Source organism: Ambystoma mexicanum, chromosome 2q (assembly GCF_040938575.1).
Source record: "Ambystoma mexicanum isolate Mex_15411 chromosome 2q, UKY_AmexF1_1, whole genome shotgun sequence".
In the NCBI taxonomy this organism is placed as follows: Eukaryota; Metazoa; Chordata; class Amphibia; order Caudata; family Ambystomatidae; genus Ambystoma; species Ambystoma mexicanum.
Window position 1 is genome coordinate 1,093,844,841 of NC_090924.1, and position 25,051 is coordinate 1,093,869,891.

Sequence of the window (25,051 nt, forward strand, 5' to 3'; positions counted from 1 at the left end):
CTCCAGTATCTTTGTATCTGTGGACAGTGCCACCACATGTGTCCCCTTGTGGCCGTATCCCCTCGGGAACTTCAGTGAGACCCCCGCAAACATCTTTGATAACTTTAGCGGGTCTCGGTGCCATCCCTGTAGGAGGTTTATAGTGAAAATGTCAAAAAAAAAATGTGGAAAAAAAAGAATGTTGAAAACAAATTTTTTTTTCATGTTTTTGGAATTTAATGGGGGGGGCCCCCCCCCCCCCAACCCCCGTTTATTTTTAATAGCTAAACCCGCTCCTCCCTGTAAGGTTGTTAATGTTCAGTATTTTATACAATTTAGACACCATGCCCCTCCTAGAGTTGGTTGAATCTAATACTTTCTTGAAAGGAGTTAGCGTTCTCGTCAGCTTTTGCTCCCATTTCTGGTCACATAGTATGCCCTTCAGCCGAAGATATTCGAACATGGAGATCATTCCGGGGCCCAGAACCTCTACCTCTTCCTCATATGACAGGAAATCGCCTTCCCTGAACAGTTGGCCCACCCTCTCCATGCCTTTGTCCAACAAATATTGCGCGTTTCTGAATCCCTTGTTTCCCAGCCTGATTACTGGGCACCACAGGGATACCAGTGGGTAGGGCCATGTCGTAAGGTGATCAGTGTGCTCCCCCCTCGCCCTCGAATAGACCAAAGCACCCCTAGGGTCGGGTGGTGTAATAGTCTACCTGGGATGGTTTTTCGTGGAGCCCAGACAAGGCCCCTCACCTTGAGAGGATGCAGGTCCATGTCTTCCAGGTAGGTCCAATATGTCTTTTTACTGTCTTTCATGTGTTCGAGGAGTAGCCCTAGCTGGGCTGCCCAGAAGTAGAGACGAAAGTCAGGTAGACCAAAGTCCCCTTTCTTTCTCGAGAGAGTAAGGGTCAGTCTTTTAGTCCTGAGTTTTCCCCTGCCAGATAAAGGCTTGGACTGCTTTCTGGAGTTCACTAAAGGTCTGATCAGGGACTCTTGAGGGGAGGGACATTAAGAGATAGAGAAGTCTCGGCAGGATGTTCATCTTCACCTCTGTCATGCATCCGTACCATGACAGAATCATGTTGCCCCATCGCTTCATGTCTGTCTTGACCTCTGCCACTATAGGGTCATAGTTGGCCGATATCATTTTCGTGAGGTCCCTAGTAAGATGCATACCCAAATAGCGGATCAAGGTTTTCTCTACCTTAATCCCCAGGAACTTGTTTAAAGGGTCTAGTGTTGGGTCCTGAGCTCTGACAGGGAGCAACATGGATTTTGATTTATTAATTGTCAGCCCCCGAAAATTTCCCAACTGTTTCTATTAAGTTTAGTAGGGGATGGAGCGATTGGTGAGGCTACACCAGATATCCCAGGATGTCATCTGCAAACAGCGAGAGCTTGAATTCTACCTCGGCCCTCTGTATACCTCTAATACCTGGGTGCTTTCTCACAGCTATGGCGAAGGGTTCCATTGTAAGGGCATATATTAATGGGGATAGGGGGCATCCCTGCCGTGTACCCCTCGAGAGATTAAACTGGGCAGAGAGCACTCCATTCACCTGGACCTTTGCTGTGGGGGCCCTATACATAGCTGCTTTCCACTTTCTCATATGTTCCCCAAATCCCATCATGTATCGCCATTCGACTTTGTTGAAAGCTTTCTCTGAATCTTTTGAGAGCAAGCTCGCATCGAGATCCGACACTTGTGCATAGTGGATCAAATCTATTGTCTTCCGGATGTTATCCGATCCTTGTCGTCCCCTTATGAACCTCACCTGATCCCCTGTGGACTATTGATGGCATAATTCCCCTCCATCCTTTTACGAGTACCTTTGACAGGACTTTAACATCCGTATTCAGTAACGATATAAGTCTGTAGGAGGAACATTTGTTGGTGTCTTTGACTTCTTTGGGTATGACCACTATGGTTGCCCTCATCATTGTTTCGGGTAGGATGTCACCCGCCAGGACCACATTGAAAACCTTAGCCAGGTGGGGAGCTAGTGTGGAGCGAAACATCTTATAAAATTTCACAGAAACCCCATCTTCCCCTGGTGAGGTGCCTCCTTTCATTCCCTTGATTGCCAGAACTATCTCCTCCTCCGTTATCGGGGCCTCTAAGTTCTCGACTACCCCTCTCACTAGTCCTGGAACTGGAATCGATTTAAGGAAGTCCTCTACTTGGGCGCCCTCACCTTCAAATTCCGACTCATGTAATTTCTCTTAGTACCTCTGAAAGGCTATTCCCATACTCTGGGTATCATAACTTAGTGTCCCTGTATCTGTTTTCGTAGCTCTCACCATCTTGCTTTTCGGGGCCTCCCTAAGCCTCCACCCTAAAATGTTATCTGCTCGGTCCCCCTTTTCATAATATTTTTGTTTAAGTAGCTGGAGACTCCTCTCTCCGTTTTATTTAGCAGGAGTTCTTTCAGCTGGTTCCTATATTGCTCAAGGGCTATCAACTGGTCATGGGAGATGTGACTGTCCGGGGTGCGGCCCGGTTTCATCCCCTTTTTTAACATTAGCAGAGAGGAGACAGAAAATCACCAGCAAAGTCAATCTAACTAAGCAAGAAGCGGCACCACGATTGCCAATAGCTGCTTTTCAATCTGCTTTGAAACATTCTGTGCGTCTTACAGGTCTACATTCCATGCGCACTAAACGCACTAAACGCAGTAAACCGGCTGCGTGCCCAAATAAAGATATACCAGAGAAGAAGACCTACCTAGTGACACTTGAACGCCTCTTAACTGCGAAAGACGGCCTAATCTTGAACCGGTCAAATGTCTTGATTATTTTACAACTTCCCACTCCTGCGACCTTTACTATCAGAGGACATTAAGATTGTAGAGTTACCGAGAGAACACATATCCGACAGTGATTTTACACCTGAGCTCGAACTCTGTCAAGACCTTGTTGTTGGAAATGGCCCACGGGTTTCTCCTAATGGGTTTTGAGTGCAGAGATCTTTCTCCTAATACCTCTCAACCTAGTTCAAGGACATACAGAGAGGCGCCCGTTGATGATTTTTCTAATTCTAGAGGCAGCCCCCAAAACACGGCTCAAAAAACAAATAGAACTGGTAATGAAATATACGAGAAATCTCCAACGATGAGGCAGCTGTGTTCTGAAAGACCAGTAAAGAAGACTGAGCCGCTAACCATCACTGTTTCAAATGAAAATACAACTAGAAGCTTCTCTGTTGGGCAGCAGAACCTCCTTCGACAAAGCTACTGGACGACAGCAGCCACCAGCCAGGAATTAACGACAATCGCAATGGAAAGTAGCATTTTGGAAACCTGGAGGGTCCACACACATGTCCAAAGATTTCAAGAGATTTCCAAATTATATGCCTCCAAGAAACCTGGCTCCAACTTTCCCCATTTTTCGATGGCTATACTTCACTTCTTAATCCTGCCTATAAAGGACTTTGAGGCAGCCCAGCGACTAGGCTGCTAACTTTGATCAAGAACAATGAAAATATATTTGTTTGACAGTCTAAACCCCTTCTTTCAGAATGCTGATATTACTTTCGAACCACAAGAGGAAGAAGACCTGCATCGCTGTCTTTTGCTCAATATACATTGGAATCGGTTGGCGATTATCCTGGGCAACAAAACTAGGCCCAAACTTAGACTATTGGCAGGCTGATGTGGAACCTACCCAGGGTCTCAACCGACTAAGGCTCCGATGACGAGACATTCAGTCCTTTGCTGAAAACTTCTCGAGACAGCTGACAGATGGCGGAGATTTTAACTATATACCTTTTACTCTTAAGGTACAAGACGCGGACGCACAAACCCCAGAGCGAAGAGTATATCTACAAACATGGCCCAGACGAGAAAGTCAGACAAGAAAATAAACTTCTCCACAAAGATTTAAAACGGATGAAATACTTGTGCGAAGGGCAATATTTACAGATGCGAAACAAAAGGAAACCAAGATATAAGAATGGGTTGACTAGACATAAAGCAGAACTTATGCTCACACCTGCTAAAAAAGAACTCAAGAGCTACCTGGCAACTAATAATGGAACAGGAGCGCTATGCTCAAGCAATATAATGAATGTGATCAAAAATTATTTCAACAGAAGAGTGCATTAAAACATCCCTCGATTCCTCAACATATCTCTGGCTGAGATTTCCAGCTGGACATAACAGACGTAGAACTATTGATGAAAAAAGCAAATCATTGCAGAGCCTCTGAACCATGGCATCTCCAACACCATGATCAAGGCCACCCCAGAAGAATGGGTACCTTTCATCTTCGAACTATTCAAACGGATCATGAAAACTGAAGATATACCAAGTTCATAGAGATCAGCGATAATCATCCCGATCTACAAGAAACGACCTAGAGATAATGCAGCAAACTATAGGCCAATCGCCTTGTTGGACTCGGTGGGCAAATTATTTGCAGCCTCCCTTCTACGTCAGCTACAGTCCTGGATAAACAGTAATAAAAGAGATGACTCGCAACAAACAGGGTTCATGAAAGGCGTTGGAAGTGATTTAAAGCTCTTTCTGTTAAATCTTCTCAAACTCATTGCCCATACAAACAACATGAAGATTTATTTAGCATTTGTGTTTGTGAATTTAAGAAAAGCTTTTGGCAGCATACACCGTCCGATGTTATGGTCCAAAATGGAAGCTTGGCAATGCCCTTTAGATCTACCCGCAGCAATTGAGTTACCTCTATGACGACACCAACATAAGAATTTGTCTAAATGTACAAGTGCTTCTAACCTTCCCGATCAATACGTTTAGAGGATTGAAACAAGGATGCCCCGTGGCAGCTACTTTGTTTCACCTATTCTTATCAGATATAGAGATCCTCTAAACAGGGCTTGCGCCTTCCCTCCCAAAATAGAAGCAAGCATCTTCCGAGAATTATTTATGCAGATGACGTGGTCTTGATTGTTACTACTCCTATTGGGTTACAAAGAGATCTTGATGGCCTTCACAACCAATTATCTGCAAACGGCTTGACGATGAACTCAGCCAAAACAAATATAATGGTCCTCTGGTCCCGAGGATCGCTGCATAGTACTGCATTCAAATGGTACCATAATGGACAGTTGTTAACAACCACGAATGACGTGATCTACCTGGATGCTTTGAATACTAATAACAAGAGTGACATTGCAAGACAGACGGCCTTAAAGACACAACTGAGAACTCGAACGACCCAAGGGCGTCTAATACATAAGGAGTTTGGCAAATTTTCACTGCTGCCCATTGTAACGTTTTATAAAGCAAAAATTACGCCACACAAGATTTTCCCACAAGATTTCTCGGTGCACTTGATCAAAGGCCTCGACTAGGTCGACGAAGTCCACAAAGATTCTTGGTCTTCCCTCCTGCACCACCCCCTTCAGAATGCTTAGGAGGAAGATATTTTCCACCATACAAATCTCCTTTACAAACCCCGTTTGAAAGGGGGTAATTGCAGCCAGCAATCCGTGTCCAGTCTTGAAAACACTACAAGAGACGAGAGCCAAAAACCTTCCTGATCACACCTGGAAGCGCAATGGGTCGATAGTTTCTTGGCTTTTCCTTCCTGCCTTTTTTGAAAAGGTGAACCACTGTTGCTGTTATCCACGAGTTAAGAATCAAGCATCTTTTTGTAATGTTTTCTAGAACCGTATAGATAAAGTGGGCTCATTGCTCTGAATGTTCTTTCAGGATGGCATTAGTTAAGCCGTCGGGCCTGGTGCTCGTGAAGAATTACATTTTTGTAGTTTCTTAGTATATTGTCTACCTCGTGGGGGATGTCCCATGATGTACTTGCATTCCCTAGTAGACACTGAGGGAGGATGTTTATTCTTTGATAGAGAGTTCTACCCAGTTCTTTTCAGTAACATTATTTTGCTGTAGGTCGCTAGTGTTAGCTGCTGTCATTTTGACCAAGGACCAGAAGTCTTTTGCTTTTCTGCCCAGATTACTCTTCGCATTTGTTCTGAGTCGTTCTGGTACATTTTTGCTATGTAGCTAATAAGTCCGTTTTTATACTTCCTAGTCGTGATTTTTGCTTCTTCTATATCTTCATGAAGATTTGACTTGGATGCAAGACGTATGGCTCTTCTCAGCGCTCTTCTTTTTTCCTCTAACAGTGTGTCAGATATATGATGTCTTTGTGCTGACTCTGTATTTATACCTCGTTTTTCGTGAGCGATGGCATTCAAGGAGGGGCGTATAGTAAACTATAGAATACTCATTAACTCCAACTTTGCTGGTGTAATCCTGCGTTAACTTTTCGATTGCGAATTTGCTTAGTCTGAGTCGTGTACCCCCATTACACTCCTCAACCGATATCCTCATTTGTTGTCTTTTCTGTTCCGCAACTGTGATCCAGGTTGCACATAGCAGATTATGTCCGCTATTTTCCATCTGGATCACTTTAAATGATGTAATGAGGTGAAGAGGTCTATTGATACAAAGACATGTTCGATGTCTGCACATTGTGTACCTCTTTCCCAAGTTGGCACTGATGCTTTGCCCTCCTCAACTTGTGCCTTTTTAAAAGTGTGCAGGTCACGTGAATTCATAAGTGATAGCCAAAGAGTTCCTACCCACTGTCTCCTTATGAAGAACTTGCGTTAAAGTCTCTGCACACCATGATGTAATTGGCATGTTGTTTAATGTACGCATCGTCAATGAGATTTGAGACCATATCCTGAAACTGTTCAATAGAGACTACTTGGGGGTTCCAGTAAAGTATTATCACCACAGAAGTACACAGCTTCTCTTGGTCCGATAGGTTCACCTGGTGTTTCCAGCTCATCAGTTGTTCTTGGGCGAAAATATTTGAAAAAATTGTTTTTATGAATTTCAGGCCGCTACCAGATCTTATCGCCGTTAATAGGCCTGATGTGGGATGGCCTTTTTCGCTTTGGCAGCAATGGAGAGAATTACTTCAAATTCGTCAAGATAGGGCCTATCCCATAACCAGGTGTCCGTAAACACAAGAGCTCGTAGTCCCCCAGATTTATATCACTGGGAGCTGTTAAATGTTCACACGCCCTCGGTTAATGGACTCAGGTAGCACGTCTTGGTTGGCTATGTGCTTACTTGTTGAGCCAATACTTCCGGGATCCAAGACCAGTTTAATTGCTCTTGCTCCTTTTTTGGACTATTTGACTGGGTTTTTATCTCTTTTGTATTATTCAGCCGGCGGTCCGGTTTGAATATAACATTCAAGTTTGCTCTTGGTCTTTTTGGGACATCACCAGTGTCCAACGGGTCCCTGAAGATTTGAATCTCTCTTCCTTTTCCTGTAGCGTGCTCTTCGCGGGAGGATGCAGCACTGGAGCCTTCTGGTAATGATTTTGACCCGCCTGCCATCTCGTCTTTTTCCCATAAATGAGTTGGGGAGTCTTCGGTGATCTTTGTTGTCGTGAAGTCAAAACCGAACATTAGCAAACTTTCTGCTGCATCCAGCAGCAACCCTTTTACCACTGGAGATGGAATGTGGAGGTAAATGCTGTCTGTACGATGATCGTCGCCAAATTCTATTTATCTTCGGATCTCTAGAAAGAATTTGTCGTAAATTTGGGATGCAATGGAGTAATGTCATGACCGTTGTTCTATTCAGTATTAATTAATCTCCCTTATCCAAGATACTCTCTAATTTAAGTGATCGCTCACAAACTCTTTTTCTGCTTGAGAAGGTTTTTCTTGTGGGTCGGGAGTGCTTAACTTCCTCTTTTAATGGATTCTGGGCCGTTTTCCTCTGCGTTGCAGTGCTCGTTTTATTACCTGCATGATGATTAGTCGTCATCTTTGATAGATCTTCTTACTGTCACTTTGGCCTGCTAGAGGTCGATACTTGTGCCTGTCTCTGTTCCATCTTTTCTTGTATTGACCAAAGTTTGAAGATTCTCTGACCAATGCTAAAACAACAGAGGATGGTTTATTAGTCGGGTTTGCCCACTGAGTCGTCTCTCAGTTGCTCTTGAACTCTTTTCCGTGAGAGTCAAGAGAATTGGAGAAATTGGATCCTCTATCACAACAGCCAGTGGGACTCTGATTTCACTGTTTTCTTTGAGTTGATTTTGGTGCCCCTGGGGGTCTGGAGATGGCGTTAGCAGTTCAGACTCAGATTGTTCAACTGAGTATTGAGACAGGCCCATCAGATCTTGTAATTTGTGAGTCATCATTAGTTACCAAAAGGACTGTTCTCGTGTTACTTATGCTCCCGCTTGGCTATGTTGTTTCAATTGTTTCAATTATTTGCGTGGTGTTTTTCCGTGGCTCATTTCTCTGGCTATTTTTCTGCTCTTTGGATTAGTGACACAGCTTCTTTAGTTGATGTTAAAGACGAGATACCAGCCTTGACTGAGCCTAATGTTGAGGTCTTTAGATCCTCTCTCTTTTTCTTCTTCGTCTGTGAGAAGATAGAGAAGTCATGGTTTTGTCACTTCAGGAGCTTTCTGGGGTTTTTGCATAATTTTTACCGGGGTAATCTTTGTAAATTCCCAGCCAAGTTTGTTTTCTTCGTACGTGACCCAACCGTTCGACTCTCTCTTTTTCCCCTGTGTGAAGTACACTTCAATCTCTTACTTGACTCTGGCTAGTTCATGAGGCTTTGAGAGGAAGATTATAGTTGACGTTGATCTTGTTTTTCCTTGAATAATATTTACATTTTCTGTTGTTTCTCTTGTAAGGTTCACTTGTGTTTTATTACTCACTTGAATGTGTTCTGGTTGTAAGCCGGATATGCATGGAGGTGAGGCACCCAGTAATCCGGTGTTCTCTGACGAAGATGAAGTGGCCCCTGTGTCATACTTATTCATTGCAGTGATGTATCCCTCCAGATAAAACAATTTTGGATGCATCATTGCCATCATAGTCGTGTGGTCTTACAAAGTATTGTTTATTGATTCATTAAGTTTTGTGAACGGGGCTAAGGCAATTGTTAATGTCTATTACTGCTAATAAAACGTGTTTTTAATTTTTATTTTCCTTTTCTGTTAATCCATGTTGCAGGTCTAACCCTATGTCCTTGTGAAATGAAGTGGCTAGATGCATCAACGAATTTGGTCTTTTGGCTTTATTGTGTGTTTGCTTTGTGAGGTGGGTGTCCTCTGCTTCGTCACTTTGTTCCCCTCTCGTTGGGAACAAAGCGACGCCTTTTGAGTCTAGCAGTTGTAGTACTCTCCTGTCTTCCTTAGATGCCGAGGTTGAACTTCCTAAACTATCTAAGGCGTCTTTCTGTATGACTCTAGGTTTCATGTGTCTTCTTCCGGTTTCTTGAACCAGTAAGTGGTCCTGCTCTAAGTCTCTGTTTTGATTTCTAATGGTCTTCACTAAACCATTAACGGGTTATCTGGGGGCCAATGTTGACCCCAAGCTCCCCATACTCCCGTTCTCATTTGCAGCGGTGTAAGTTGGAGGGTTCTCGTTTTTAACTGGTATTCGCGGCTGAAAGTGTGTTGTAACAGAGTTGACCTTTCTATATAATTTGAGGTGACTAGATGCCAGCCATCTTTTTGTTGCTTCTTCCAGACATATTGTTCCAGTTTCACGTGCTATGGCATCGGAAAGTTCTCCAGCCGGGTCTGAAAGCAAGGTTTCCCTCTGTTTAGCAAAGAATGTTGAGACTTTCGTGACGATGCATGGCTTTTTTTTAATCATTTCCCGATAAGTTCTTGGTGCCTTGGTCAATTTTACCCCATGTAGTTGTGATGGTTTGGGGGCGATGCTACTAGGTTGTATACTTCCTCCTAGCTGTGGGCAGTCATTGGATTTTGTTTCTAATTTCGAGTGTCCCCATGAGCATTTAAATGTCAATAGGTTTCACCCGTAGATGTTATGAGTTTATCCGTCTTGGATGATGTAAATTTTAAAATATTCTGTTCAGAACTTTCAGTTTGAGTTTTCATTGTTGGCTCGTTGTTATTTGCCACCTCTATCTGTTCTTCTGCTGCCTCGTCAGTGGCTGCCCCTGATATCTGCAAGGGCGCAGTTTCCCGTGTTTCTGGTGGGGTGATATAAGAGGTCCTCCTCGTGTGTACAGATCTTGCGTATTTCCACCTGAATATAATTGTGTTGCTCTCTCTGTTCTGGAGAGAATTTTGCTGTGTGGACAGGTGTATTGTTTAATGGAATCGGCAAGATGTTAAGTGTGTTCTTGCTGAGCAAGTTGTCAACGTCTTTTACTGAAAGTGTGTTTTCAATGTTCTTGTCAATTTGGTCTCGTTCTACATCAAGTTGGAGTTGTCGAGGAGGTGGGGACTTCTTCTGAGCAATTTTTGTGCCTGTACTTTGAGTACCACCTAGCGGGGGACTCCCATTGCCGCACCTCCCTCTACTCCCCCCCACCTTGCCCTGTTTGTCCTCTCCCATCCGTGCCCCCCCCACCCCCTGCAATGATGCATTCATGGAAATAACAACCAAACACAATTTTAAAGTTGGAAATCTTAATGCCACAGCAGCTTTATTTGTATAAAGTCACAGAGTTATCTTACAGGCGATCCGTGTATTCACCACACCACAGGTTCTTCTACACTGTGTGGGGCTTCCTAGGTATGCCTATCCCCTCCCCCGCCGTCCGCGTCTGTTGGACACTTCCGGTTGAGCCCGGCCCTTGCTACCAGCTTCTCTCTACCCATGGCCATTAGTTGCTTGCATTGTACCTTTCTCGACAATTCCCCGTTGCTCTATTGTACCTGTTTCTAACTCCCAGACACACTTACCCGGTGTCTAAATATCACAGTTTCTAGCTATCCAGACACAACCTTTCCGGTGCCCAAATATCACAGTTACTACCTATACAGACACAACCTTTCCGGTGCCCAAATATCACAGTTACTACCTATACAGACACAACCATTCTGGTTCCCAAATATCACAGTTACTACCTATACAGACACAACCATTCCGGTGTCCAAATATCCCAGTTACTACCTATACAGACAGAACCTTTCCGGTGCCCAAATATCACAGTTACTACCTATACAGACACAACCTTTCCGGTGCCCATATATCACAGTTACTACCTATACAGACACAACCATTCCGGTGTCCAAATATCCCAGTTACTACCTATACAGACACAACCTTTCCGGTGCCCAAATATCACAGTTACTACCTATACAGACACAACCTTTCCGGTGCCCAAATATCACAGTTACTACCTATACAGTCACAACCATTCTGGTGGCCAAATATCACAGTTACTACCTATACAGACACAACCTTTCCGGTGCCCATATATCACAGTTACTACCTATACATACACAACCATTCCGGTGCCCAAATATCAGAGTTACTACCTATAACCTATACAGACATCACTTTTCCGATGTCTGGATATCATAGTGCACATTTTCTACTCTGCTTTGAGCTCCCGTCCCCTTTTGGGATAACTCTTACCTTAGCCCTTCAACCATTACTTCTGCCCCAAGCATTCCCATTTTGCCTTACTGTCCCAGAGGGCTGCGCTTCGCCTAAGTTTCCGTCCTCCGGGTTCCTTCACCCTAGGCCCTCCTCAGTGATCTTACCAAGGCTGATTCCCCCCCGCCCCCCAAGTTCCGTAATCCCTAGTCCTTCCCCTCCATCTCTCCGGCTCGCTCCTCTGTCTTCCGGTTCAATTCTCTTGCATCCGCCCCCCCCTTTTTCCTCAACATACAGATCCCTGCGATCCATGCTCCCCCAATCTCCTGCCCCAGCTGACCTCGATGTGGCGTTCTCTCTGTTTCCCCAAGTACCCCCGTCTCTCCGCCCCCAGCCTTGCGCTTGCCCCCCACTTCACTCACTTGGACCTTGCGTCCCCCCCGGTTACCTCTTGTCACCCCTTGAGCCCATTTTCCGTCCCCCCACCTGCCCCTCAGTATATCCTTCCTTCCGTTATCCCTTCCCCCCCACTTAGGCAACCCTCCTGTGCCACCATACCATCGTCTTGCTCCCTCCAACTTCCCTTGTTGACCTTTGTTTTCACCTTGTTTTCCATTTTTTCTATTTCCAGCCCCCCCCCAATGTGGCGCAACACGATGTCGGGTGATGGGTGATGCTGTGCCGCCTGTTCCAATGTACCCCATAGCTGGTTGCTCTGTAGGCCAGTCTTTGAGATCCAACAAATCTGGGTGTGTAGGCGGCCCATGTTGCCGTCCCTAATAGCCGTCCTTGCTCTTTCAGCAGCTCTGGAAACGAAAGAATGTCCCACGACCCATACCCGGGTGGCCTCTGTGAAGACAGGAGAGGTTGTTAGACTGTTTCGAGATGAGTGGGGCACCCTCCCTTTGCCCTTGCCGCCCCCAACCCCCATACCCCTGGAATCGACCTATCTGACATACAGTTTGTACATATCTGAATCCCATCTCCCAATCTTTTTCACTTACTCGTCCCCCAGACCCTCCCTGTGCACTGTTGTTGTAGCCCCTATGCGGAATGAATGCGTGGAGTAGTTGGCCGGATCGGCGCCGGCCCTTACCAGGGTCGCAGCTAGTACATTTCTGAATTCAAACTGCGTGAGGGGCGTACCGTCCTTGTGCATGAATAAGTAGTTTGACCCCCCACCCCTGGCCGCTAGGTAGGCTGCCATGGACGCAACTGGGCAAAAAGCCTCCTGGCCTAATTTAGCCAATACCAGCTCGCATCCTTTGGCACCTTGGTCTGTCTTAGATATTCTTATGTTGACTTTCAATGCCTCGTTCCTTATTGACACATCGCCTGCCAGTAGGGCCCTGTGGTCCTGGTCTCCCTTGGCTCTGGCCACCAGTTCGCTAACCCGTAATGCCCCGAAGAAGGCTAGCGCAAAGCATGCTTTGAACATTATGTTTTCGTACCAAGAGTGGCAGACCGCACTCGTTGCTAGCATGACCTTTTTTAGGAGGTTGAAGTTAATGGGTCTCCTTTCTGCCTTTGCTTGAGGTGGCCCCCCGTCCCTGTCCCATCCTTTTAGGGACACCCTTACCAGAAAGCCCTTGGTTGGATCGTGGCTCCCCGCTAGCTGGCTGTGAAATGCTACTGCGCTGAGGTGCGCCGTGAGCCAAGATCTTGATTTCCCTGCCCCCTTAGCCCAAAGTACGAATGAGTCCACCTTATTCTTTTTGCTAACCTCCCCCAAGTTTTTGGTGATCGCCAGGAACGTATTAAAATTGGCGTTGTATCTAACTCTTGTGCTTCCTGCCAGTGACCTTGAAGCTAGCTGTCTCATTCCTTCTCCCAACTCACTAGTTGCCATAGTCGGTCGTTGAACGGGGTCATGGTTGGCAAGGCTTGTGGGTGTGCTTTACGGAATCGCGCCATCTGCCAACGAGAAAGAGCATCGGCGGCTGTGTTATAAGTCCCGGGGATGTGGCGCGCTTTCACTGGATAAGCATTTTCGTACAAGGTGGCGCAGCAAACAGTGTGGCAGGGCACCGTGCTGAGTGGGTGTTCACCGCCTGGACTACCGGCGTATTGTTGGACCACACTACTGAGCGTTTGTTCGCCAGTTCGCTTGACCAGATATGCAAGGCTACTACTACTGGAAATAATTCCAAAACATTTATGTTTTTACTCAGCCCATTTCTGTTCCATGCATTCAGCCAATCGCCCCTACACCATTCTCTCCCCAAAATAGCCCCAAACCCCACCCGTCCTGCTGCATCGGTAAAAAGTTGCAGTTGTGCGCCTGCTATCCAGACTGACTGCCACAAACACACCCCGTTGAAGTCCCTCAAAGATTCGAGCCAAACCCTCAAATCCTCCTTCAAACCTGTGCTCCTGCTTACCTTGTACCACCCTTTTCGATGCCCCCCCCAGTTGCTGCTGCTAACCGCCTTGCAAAAACTCTACCTGCCGGGATGACCCTTGCTGCAAAGTTAAACTTGCCCACTAGAGACTGGATGTTTTTTACAGTCGTCCTGTTTGATAACGCTGCGTTGATGTCGGCAATGCATTCAACTATCTTTTCCATGGGCAGGCAGCAGGTCTCTGATTCTGTGTCTATTTCAATCCCTTTGTATGTTAATCTTATACAGGGGCCTTGCGTTTTTTCCCCCGCTAGTGGTACCCCAAGTTCTTCAGCCATTGCAATAAATTTGTGTAGCAGTGAGATGCATACCTCTGAGTCTCGTTTACCCAAAAGTAAGAAATCGTCCAAGTAATGAGTCCCCCCACCCCACCCCCCGTTCTCCAACTCATTCAGTGCCCATTCGAGAAAGGAACTGAAAGCCTCGAAGTACGCACATGAAATGCTGCACCCCATGGGCATGCATTTGTCCACATACACTTGTCCCTGGAACTGAAACCCCAGTAAGAAAAAGCTCTCCGGGTGCACGGGGAGTAGCCTGAATGCTGCCTCGATGTCGACCTTTGCAAGTAGTTCCCCCCCCTTCCCGCTATTCGGGCGAGGCTGACCGCCTGGTCAAAAGACGCTTATGACACAGAACAATCCGCGTCGTCAAACCAATCGTTCACTGAGCCACCTTTTGGATGAGAGAGGTTGTGTATGAGGCGGAATTTACCTTTCTCTTTTTTAAGAACTAACCCCAGTGGTGATATTATTAGGTCCTTTAGCGGTGCTGACTGGTAAGGGCCCGCCACCCTACCCAATGCTAGCTCCTTCTTAATTTTTTCTAGGACTACTTCAGCCCACTCATTAGTTATTTTCAAATTGTTAGCTTTTCTGGCTCCCCTAGGGCCTTTGTAGGGAATGTAAAACCCCATTGTGAAACCCCCAGCCAAGAGGTCTCTTTCCTGAGTCAAGGGGTATCGGGATAGCCAAGGGAGCAGTTTGTCCGCCCTGATTGGTGAAAGACCTTTTTAACAAAGGTTGTTTGCCCCCCACCCCCTGTCGGCCAACCCAACGCTCCCTGGAGAGCTGTTATTACCATTGTTAGTTTGTTCGTGTGCCCCAACCAGCATGGGCACCCTTGACCAGTCTCTTCCTGAAGCACCAGATACATAGCCACCTTGAAGAAAATAACGTTTATTTTAGTTTGACAGCATAGTTGACTCTGACATTTACATCGTTATGGCCATACTGCCATGCGATGTCTTATGAGGCCTGCTTTCTTCATTCGTTCGCCGAGCCCCCCACCCTGCAACTCCTTGCTGAGTGACCAAATGTCCCACACATTGCACATGCATGCCTGAATCTGCAGTTTTGGCCCCAATTGCATTGGCCTTCCTTGTAAAACCTGCAAGTGAGCTGGACCCTGCCGTTGGAGTGATTCCCTAACCCGCCTCCTCCGCCCCTTGGAGCCCCTTGTGGTTGCCTGGCCCCAGGTGTCGCCGTCGTTGATCCTACGTCTGGCCCCCCTAGTTGTGGCATGGAGTTCCCGCTGCCCCATGCGGTTGCCTCGCCCTTCCCTTCTCTTGCAGCCCCCAGCTTTGGATATGTGAATGCTGCGGTTTGCCCTGCCCCCCTATTGGGAAACCCCCATCCCTCTCCAAGTGCGCAGTGAGATTAGTCGCCCCCAGCTAAGATGATCCTGCCATCCGGCTGCCATCCGGCTCTATGGTGCCCCTGGTGATTTGTGATCCCACTTTAGGTCTGGATCGTGTTCCATCCTTAAGCGGAAGCGCTGGTCCCTCAGCAGCCATTCATTACCTCCAAGCTGTTTATGTTCTTCGATCACGCATGCTCTGTAGCTCATTAGTGCTGCCCCTAGGGTCGGTTCCTTTTGCAGGATGGTCGGGACAGAATTTTAAATGCTGCCAACCAGTTGGCCAGTGTTTCCGCCGGTCTCACCCTTTTCCTGGCCTTCACTGTCTCCCCCCCCCCCCGTCCCCTGCAAGGTGTCCTGGCCCTTCATTTCGTGCTCGAGTAGGGATAGTATGTCTATAAATTTCCCCAACCAAATTTGGTTCTTCACCCATTCGGGGAGGAGCCAGGTGGAGTAGTCGATCCCGGTTGCAGCGGGAAGTTTGGTGATCTTACTTGGGCCGCCTGCCTCCTTCTCTACGTTCCCCTGCGCGCCCACCAAGTTCCCCAGCGCTGTGCTGTTGGCCACCTAGCTGTTGCTCGCCCCCTGGTCCTTCCCCCGCCATACATTGCTTGCCCTGCCAGTGGCTGGCCCCATGTTGGTAGTCACCGGGGGCCCCGGCATAACCTTCGCTTCCTGTAGAGCCATCACAGCCGTTGCAATCTACTGAATTATGTCCAAATCACCGTCCTTGTTCGTGGGCTTGATGGTTGGCCCAGCCCCTCCCTCTCTGTTCGGGGGGATGGCCAAAATGGGAGGTGGTTTGGCTATGAGGGTATGAGGTTGCGCCAGGATGAGCTGGCCCTTTGTGTTGGTGGCGGGCCCTGGGGTCGGCGCCCCCATGCGTGCTTTTAATGCGGCCAGCTCTTCCTCCAGGTCCCTTTTTGTCCTCTTCTAGTGCGCGCCCCCGCTTGTCTTCGCCGTTCTTTTGCGAGCAGTGTTAGGGAGAATTCTCTTATAAAGCTAATTTCCCAAACCTATTGAGTTCCCCAGCAGCTTTGCTGGATTTTTTTTTCTCCTGCTAAGAGTGAGACTCTTTTACTCCCACTCTTAGGCATGATTTGAGGTATGTCTCTGACTGTTTGTGTGATTTTGGGCTATGGGGTGTTTTACTCCATAGGGCATCATCTGTTTTTTTGTGTATGTGTTACACAGCACCCTCAGTGCAGTAACACAGGGGTGTCATTATGACCCCCAAACAGACTCCATACCCTGAAACTGACTACGGTCTCCCAGGACATGAAAAGTCACCATTGACTTTACTAGTCTTAAATTGTGAACAGAACCAGTACAAACCATCATATTGTGGAAGTACAGGAGGTGGTTAATTATATTGCCCCTGGGTCTGTTTTCAAGGGGGCACTTCCAGTCCCCCCTTGTCGAGTTTCTGGCTGGTGGCAGTGGTTACCACGCGAAATATTCCACCGGAATATTCTCCATGGGATTTTCCCATTGATTTTAAACGCAGCACCTTTTGGTGCAATGTTAAAGATACAGCTGGTTTATTTATTTAATATTAAATTAAAGATTGGGTCTTTTTGCCAGAACTCTTTTCTAAAATGGCTTTTGCGTCCGTCTCTGTAACTCTGACCAAGGTCGAGCCCTTTGTTCCACTTTTTGGCGGGCTTCTCCACAGGAGGCCTCCAAATGGTGCCACTCTGTCTGGGTTCCAGAGGAAGGGTGGAGGGGGGAATTGGCACCCTGGACTGCGTTGCCTCGGCAACCCAAGTCGCACTCTACTCTGATTGGCCCAGTGGTGAGCCGCCCGGCTCAACACTTAGCATGTTTGAGTGACAGCTAGGCTGTTGAATGGGCGGTTTTCTGCATAAAAACAGGGCCTTTTGGGACTGGAACTTCGGAAGTTTCCACAGGACCTAAGAATCCGAAGAGGGAAGAAGCTGAGCCATCTGCAACGACGACACCACCAGTGAAGCCCTGCTGCAACTACCTCACCACTTTCCCGACGACAAGAGAAGATCTTCTGCTGGATGAGTCTTCTTCCTCTGAGCTGGTGGGACCAACCAGTTCGCCCTTTTCGCCTTCCAAAGACGTCTCTTGGTCGAATCGCCTGTGCCAAGCACCCCGGTGGCCGGATAGCCAAGCTTCACCACTTTGACCGCGAATAAAAAGGAACGCTCCTCTTATTGACGAACTCCGCGGCTGGTTTCATCCCTGTGCAGTACAACGACTCCACGTTTCCTCCTCGACGAGATCCTCTCTTCCCCTAGTCGAAACAACGAACTGCAACCACTGCCAGAAACAACTGCAAACGCTGGAGCTTCCTCTCTGTTTAAGGCACTGTGTCCTGCCTGGCCTCCCTTTCTTCGGTTTGCCCAAGGTGACCCTTAAATCCTTGGCTTGCAAACTGGGTTGGCCCCAGGCCTACTAACTTTACCTTCTTGAATCGCCCCAACCTCTTTTGAACATTCTGCAAAGACTTTTAGTGCATTTTTAAACCATGTGATCCTGGGAACATTTCACTTTGCTCCATTTAAAGTGGGCCTGGCCTATGAACTTTGGCTCTGCAGTGAATACTGCCTTTATTCCCTTGTTGGGACCTGTTTTATTTCTATGCTCTGCCTTTTTCTCTCCCTTTAACCGAACTATTGGAGTGCCATCAGGTTGTGCGCTCACCTCTGTTTAACAAATCGTGGTGTTTTAATTCTGACTTGTCTAATAGTTATTAAGGGAGGTGTTTATACTTTACCTGACTGTGTTTTAACTTGCTTTTTATTTAGAGTTCTAGTGTATTGCCTAAAGTGTTTTTAAATAAATAATTATATACTTTTTATACAAAGCTCTAGTTAGTGTGTGTTTGCTCTACTGTGTTTTTGGCCCTATTGTGTATATTCTATATACTGCCTTACTCTTCTTGAGAGAAGTCTGACTGCTCAGCCACAGCTACCAGGTAAATCTGGGTGGTGCAGACTGCTACCAATTGGCTTTACTGCTTACTCCTGTAGTCTTAATCTTTTTGCAGTGTTCCCCAAGGGAACTGCACAGGATTCTGCCTAACAAGCAGTGATCACGTCGTGCCCACCCCCTGGTGGCAGTAATTCTGCCCCACTACCGAGTTCGTGACGTGGCGATTCTTTGACGTCACTGGTTGCCTTGTCCGCTTCTGGGTTGGCCCCTGGTGATCTGTCCACATTGGTCAGTGACGGGCCCCCCATCCTGGTCATTGCCGCTTGCCACACAATGACCTCTGCTAGAGCGGTATATTCTACCCACGATTGGGCGTCCATGAAACGCCCTGCTGATGAAGATCCTGCGACTTCCTCGTCTACCGGCCCATCCTTTACTACTACGAGCTCTACGACGTCCAGTCCCAGGTTGCCTGCATTTGCCTGAAGTGACATGGTGACCTGGTTGGAGACAAAATGTTGTGTCACTGAAGTGGCGCTGCTGCCCTCATTCGTCATCACCTGTTGATATACGTATTGCACTTTGTACTGGTTCGCTCGAGGCTAGCTTCGCCACGCCGCGGCCCCCCCTGCGGCAATCAGACCCACTTGTGTAAAAGCGCAAAATCAATTCCTTCATATTTATGGCCCTGTGCATGTACATCTTCGGGGCCCATTCCACCCACCAGGGAATTGAGTAAACCGGATGTTTGGTGGCCTGCCCCCCCCCCCCCCCTCATTTCCCCTTTGGCAGCCTTGGTCTTGCATTGACTCAAAACATTGCGGCAATGACTCTGTGTATTAGCCTCTCTCCTTCTCACTCTCTAGGACAATGCTTTAACATGTGCCATTTCCCAGTCCAACCTTATTCACCATCCCAAAGAAAGCTGCAGGGAGGGCTATAGCCCCCCACGCATGTGACCCCGCAAACCCCATCATATGTGTCTATATGCACTTCTCCTGGGTTGAGGTCCCTCGCCTGACACTTTACCATGGGGTGACGATTTCCATTACTAGTCTCCAAACAAAGCACCTTGCTTCGGGCTTCGCTACCGCCGAAACGCACTATGTAGAATGCTTGCTGCAATTGCCTCAGTGCATTCTGGGACCTGTAGTTCTGTCGGTACATGGGGAGCTGAACATTTAAAAATGATCGAGACGGCACTAAACTGCATGATTTAGTTATTGAAGATGAAATGTAGTTATTGACAATAAGGGCATGAGTGAAATACGTAGCGGAATAACTTTAGATAATATAAATATATGTACATATATTGTAATGCAAACCCTTCAGACCCACGTACGCCTTGCAACACTTGTATATAGGCGCGTTATCCATTCACATCAAACCAATCTCAATGAACAAATGTTTACTAATTCTCAAACAAAAGCCCGGGGAGGCGCCTAACAAAGTAAGGGCTAAAGCTAGAACAAGGCCATAGCCCACAACCCCCCATCAGCCATTCCGGGGAGTACAAAGGGATTCCATCCCCCCTACAGCGGCAGGTCAGGCAGAGAGAGTGGGTAGGGGCCCCCCTCCCCGACCTGAGGGCGACAAGCTTCAGTTAGTGGGTGAGGGGAGACAAGGTGTTAGGAAGAGGTGGGTAAGGGGGGTTTGAGCCAGGACATCCCCTTTTGCACAGCCTAAAGGGACAGGAAAAAGGGGGGATGCAGCCTCAATCCCCAACACCACGGAGCAAGAAAGGATCCACCCACCCACCCGACAGATAGGCACAGGAAATGTTATTTGATGAAATGTATTCTGTATTAACATGTGTTTGAATTTTCTACAGGATTGTCGCAGTGGAGGTACATGGTGCTCCAGGCTGGTAGGCCTGCTGGAATCCACAAGGGACAGGCAGTAGCCGAGTTTGACGGCAGCGCAGTGCTTAACTCAGCAAGCCACAGGGAAGGGGGAGGGAGATGTGGGGTGGTGGGGAGGAGTGGGAGGCGGACAGGTGCAAGGATACAGGTTGGTGGTGGAGGGACAGGCAACGGAAGGTAGGGCCTGGCAGGCATAAGGAAACAGGGTGCAAGGGAATCCAAGCAGTCAAAAGGGGGCAAGGGGGCACATGTACGCAAAAAAACAGGCACAGCCACTTCAGTTGGCAGAGCACTAGTGGTCGGGGGCAGGGGGGAGCTAAGCGGTAGGGGAGAACCCCAGGGGAGTGAGGGGAAGACAACAGCGGTAAGAGAAAGTGGAACGAGGGAGAACAGGATATCTAATGGTGTGCATGCAAGAGGGTAAGTCACACAATTAACGGGGAGCGAGGAGTGGCCAGGGAGACTGGGTGGAAAAGGCAGAGGTAGATACCGGGGGATGTGAGAGGGGGGCGAGGAATAACATAGGGACCTCAAAGAAGCTGGGGGTCGGGGTACGAAGGGGTGGGTAAAGGGAAAGCTTAGAACACTTACACCTGGTCAACAGGGAGAAAAGGGGGAGCAGACAACAGGGGTGAGAAGAAACTTAACGATCCTGCACCTGGGAAAGTGGGGAAAAGCGGCACCAGCACGAAGTAAAGCCGTCGAAAATGTGGAGTAAAAGTAAAGTAACAGCCTTGGTTCCGCTTAATGGATGCTGCTCGCCAGTAAATTGGCTAACGAAAGAAAAGGGGGAAAGTAACGGCGTCAGCTCCGCTTAACGGAGGCTGCTCGCCATTCAAGTCGGGAGTTCATGCTAAAGTAAAGTGAAAATGTAACGGCGTCAGGTCCGCTCTACGGATGCTGCTTGCCAACAAGTGGGCTCACGAAATGAAAAGTGGGAAAGTAACAGCATCAGCTCCGCTTAACTGAAGCTGCTCGCCATTCAAGTCGGGAGTCCATGCTAAAGTAAAGTGAAAAGTAACGGCGTCCGTTCTGCTCTACGGATGCTGCTCGCCAACAAGTGGGAATGTAAAGGTGTGCTGCTCAGAGTAGAATATCCTGAAGCAGTACTGCCAAATTCGAGTAACGGAGCACCTGTAAGCTACCTCCTGCTTAATAAAGCAACTGCGGCCTATACCTCCACAAATGTGTCAATGTGTTATTTCAGGTGGGGGAGGTTGGTGAAGGGCAGAGGAGAGGGAATGGATTGGGGGGCCGCCGAAGTAGCAAGGGCGCTTCATGTCACAGATATCACAATACAGGACCCGGGATGGCCCAGTTTGGGTGTGGCGGCTATGCATCCATCTTTGCAATCCTAAATGATTTAATGGCACTCCCTGCTGGGGTAGAGTTATCCGTCCTAAATCAAAATCGTACTAGATGACTGCTTTCCCACCACTTGGGCACGGACGTGTTGTGCCAGCGTGTCACCGCTGATGTGTACTAAGTTATGGCCTCCACCCCTCCATGACGTGGCTCCCCCTCAAAGTCTCATACAAGTTGGTTGGTCGGTCTATCAACCCAAGAGAAAAGAAAACTGGTCCCCGTCACCCATTTTAGCGGCAGCGTTTCCTTTGCTGAGGGCGAGTGGTTTCTAAAGATCGCTGGGCGGGGATTTCTTTGCGGGGATTTCTTTGCAGGTCGGGTTGCAATTCCGAAAAAAGTCTGGTGCAAATGTCACTTGGTGTTGCAAGGATGGTGGGAGTTATGGGTAGGCGCGGGTGCAAGGTAGAAGCAGAGGTCGGTGCTCACATCAACAAAATATTTACCGCAGTTACTTTGTTTTTGACCTTACCTGCGGTTTGCTCGTCAATTTTGTTCGGTGTCACCTTGAAGAGATTGTGATTTCAAAAGCTCTGAGTCCCTTTCATCTTAGCGACAGGGCTTTGAGCTGCGCAGATAGCGGGCTTCTTCCATCCACCCCACGCGCTCCGACTCGCACTGACTGCATAGTAGAACTCTGTGTCGGACTCCGCGGCTTCCAAGGGTATTTGAACAAAGTCCTCCTCTTCGCAGTAGGCAGGGAAAACAGATCAACATAACGCAACGAATGCTGCATCGACTGCAGAGTAGAACCACATTACGTGCCATTATATGCCATCTGCTTTAAGTAGCAGACATTCTCATGTATAACGAGCAACCACCATTCCCTTCTGCCTGCACGTTAATCTCCCACTTTGATAATGATGTCTAACAGCCAGTATTGTTTTGATTTGTACCCCTCACGCCAAACTAGATTTGTACATCACAGCACCATTTGCGCTCTATACACTGCTTCAACGTGAGTGAAATCAATGGTGTACAATGAAGGTAATTTATTTCTGGGGTTGAATGGATGTATAGATGCGTGAATCGACATGCTTTGTATCTTTTGGACAGAACGCCAATCAGATTTACATAAAGTGTTTTGTTAGATACGTGTAATACATATTTTATTCCTAGAAAAAATGAATGACATGTATGCTTTTATGAATTGTTTTGGTGTAAATAGCAGCAATGAAATCAGGTAAAGAACACGGAGCACATTGCTCAAGCCAAAGGGGGATAGGGGCAAGACACTAGTAACCTGTTCTATTGCATTATAGGGTGGCAAAAAGAAAACTGGATGAACGTAGTTTCTTTGGTGGCGTGCTTCATGTGTGTTATGCTCCAGAATTTGAAACTGTCCACGAGACTCGTGCGAAACTTCAAGATCGAAGGAAATTCATAGCCAGAGCAACATCTGATAAAGGTGGGTTTCTTGAATTGTTGCTTGAGAGTGGAGTTTGTTTCTGAGCATTTGTTTTTTACTTTCTGTGACATCAAAGCCATCCGTTTAGGGGCATGCAGAAAACCTTTTCATTGGGCACTCTTTGGCCACAAGTCTCACAATGTGATTGTGCATCGTTTTATGCGGATGTGGTGTTGGGGCCTTGGGCAAACACATTTTCGAGTACCTTTTTATCTAGAGATTTTTTTTTATTCATTTGGAAATTATTTTAGTGCTAACCTTTTTTGCCTCCGAGAATAGGCACGTAGAGACACTTTTATTGAAGAGAATTCATCACAGTATCTACAATCCTTTGTTTCATAAGTTCGAAAAATCGAGTTGACTAGACTATTACTTCAGTTTTAGCAACCATATTTGAATCATTTACCAAAGAATCCCTTTTAAAATTGCGAGATCAGCATGATGTGTCCAGGCAAAGCAGTAAACCCATCTGCTCTGTGTACAGTGATAGCCATAAGGGTAGCCTAATTATCAGGGGTTCCTGCTTGTTCAGAATCTATTTAACGGGTGAGAATGTCCTGCTAGCGAAACTACAGGGATTTGACTTTCCAATAACAAAAGTGGCATTTTCACTGTCCTATACACAAAAATGTTAGGCCAAATAGAAACTAAGAGTAATGAATGGCTGGTCTCTGAGCAGCTGCAATGGCATCCGTGCATATGATCTTCCTAGAACATCCATACATTTGAGCAATAAATAAGGCGTACACCCTAAATATCAAGACAACCACAAATTGGGTGTGGGGGGGGAGGCAATAATTAAAAATGTTTAGTCCACTTCCAGAAGAATATCATGATCCTCATACAGCTACTTCAAGGACAAGACTCCATCCAGCCTCAAGGTATGTATGCACCCACCACCTCAGTGGAGTTCTGCCGCAGACACGGCTAGCCACCTACATACACCAGAATGCAGCAACACCTACGACAAAATTCAGTCTAGCTGGACACAACGTTTCTCTTGCCATAACACATAATCCTCTCCAACTCGGCACCCTTCCACGTGCCTCACACCATGGGTAGCTTAATGGAGCTCGGCCAGGCCACCTAACTCTTTAACTTGGCCAAATGCACACACGCATTCTAAGCCTACAGACAGCTTTCCAATACCTTGGACTTCGGTCCCTCAACGTTGTTCCCACCGCAAGCGCGTTGAGGCCATATTAACGGGATAAAGGTGCTATATAAATGACAATTACTACTACTTCTAGTGCAATGGATTGAGGGATGTACTGTTTCTGGAGAAGAAAAGTGCCTGAATTTGATAACTAATGTTAACTCTTGTAGCAGCAGGCTGCTTTAAAGGGGATGCAGCTGTGAAGACCAGACTCGGTAATACTACCACATAGCACTTCGAAGCAGAAGATTTGCGTCATGAAGAGCTATAGAAGTGAGTACTGATAAAACCCATAGTTTTTGCCTGATGTATGGTTAAAACATAGTTCATGTACACAGAGACACGTAGGCAGATGGGGTATATGTTGGGGGAGGTAGAAAGGGTTTGACTGGGTGGATGAATGAATCGAAATGAGGTCTGATGAATAAGAGCGAGGGAAGATGTGTGAAGTAATGATTGAGGATAGATTAGGGGTATGCAGCTGGAGAGATGAATGAAAGATTTTGAAGATGTATAAATGAAAGATTTTAAGGGCATATGATGGTGTGAGGATGTCTGGACAGATAATAGATAGTTTTAGATGCATATGTGAATGAAAACCGATCTTTGTAATGTTTCATCGCCATCTTTTGTATGTCTGGCATTGTGATTTGCCAAAAGGTTAACATTTTCTCTCTTGCTGTGAGATCAATTGGGGTAAGACGGAGGTACTTCCACTTACGGTCCATGCCTCACATCTCCTTTTTTCCCAACCATTTCTAATATTCAGTTAACTGACACTATTACATACCTTGGAGGTGGAGCTTTACAGCTCTGTCTTCTCTAGAGTTAAAAGTAATGTGGACAAGACTTGTGTGGTGTGATGAATCTAATGATGTCATCGCTCCTTCCCTGGAGGAAGCCTCTCCCCATGTGGCCAAGGGAGGACAACAGCAGCTGCTTGATCCTGAACCTGGGGGCGGTTATATGAGGGAGGATTACATGGGGGGGTTCTG

General features: G+C 47.0%; 1 protein-coding gene across 2 annotated transcripts in view; it reads left to right on the top strand.

Moving 5' to 3' along the window:
* Positions 1 to 25,051, top strand: part of RBM48 (RNA binding motif protein 48) — a 268,656-nt gene that overhangs the window by 87,668 nt on the left and 155,937 nt on the right. For both annotated transcript variants that reach the window (XM_069648444.1, XM_069648443.1), the window contains exon 3: positions 22,755 to 22,900. In XM_069648444.1, the coding sequence (XP_069504545.1) occupies positions 22,755 to 22,900 (146 nt within the window). The remainder of the gene's footprint in view (positions 1 to 22,754; positions 22,901 to 25,051) is intronic.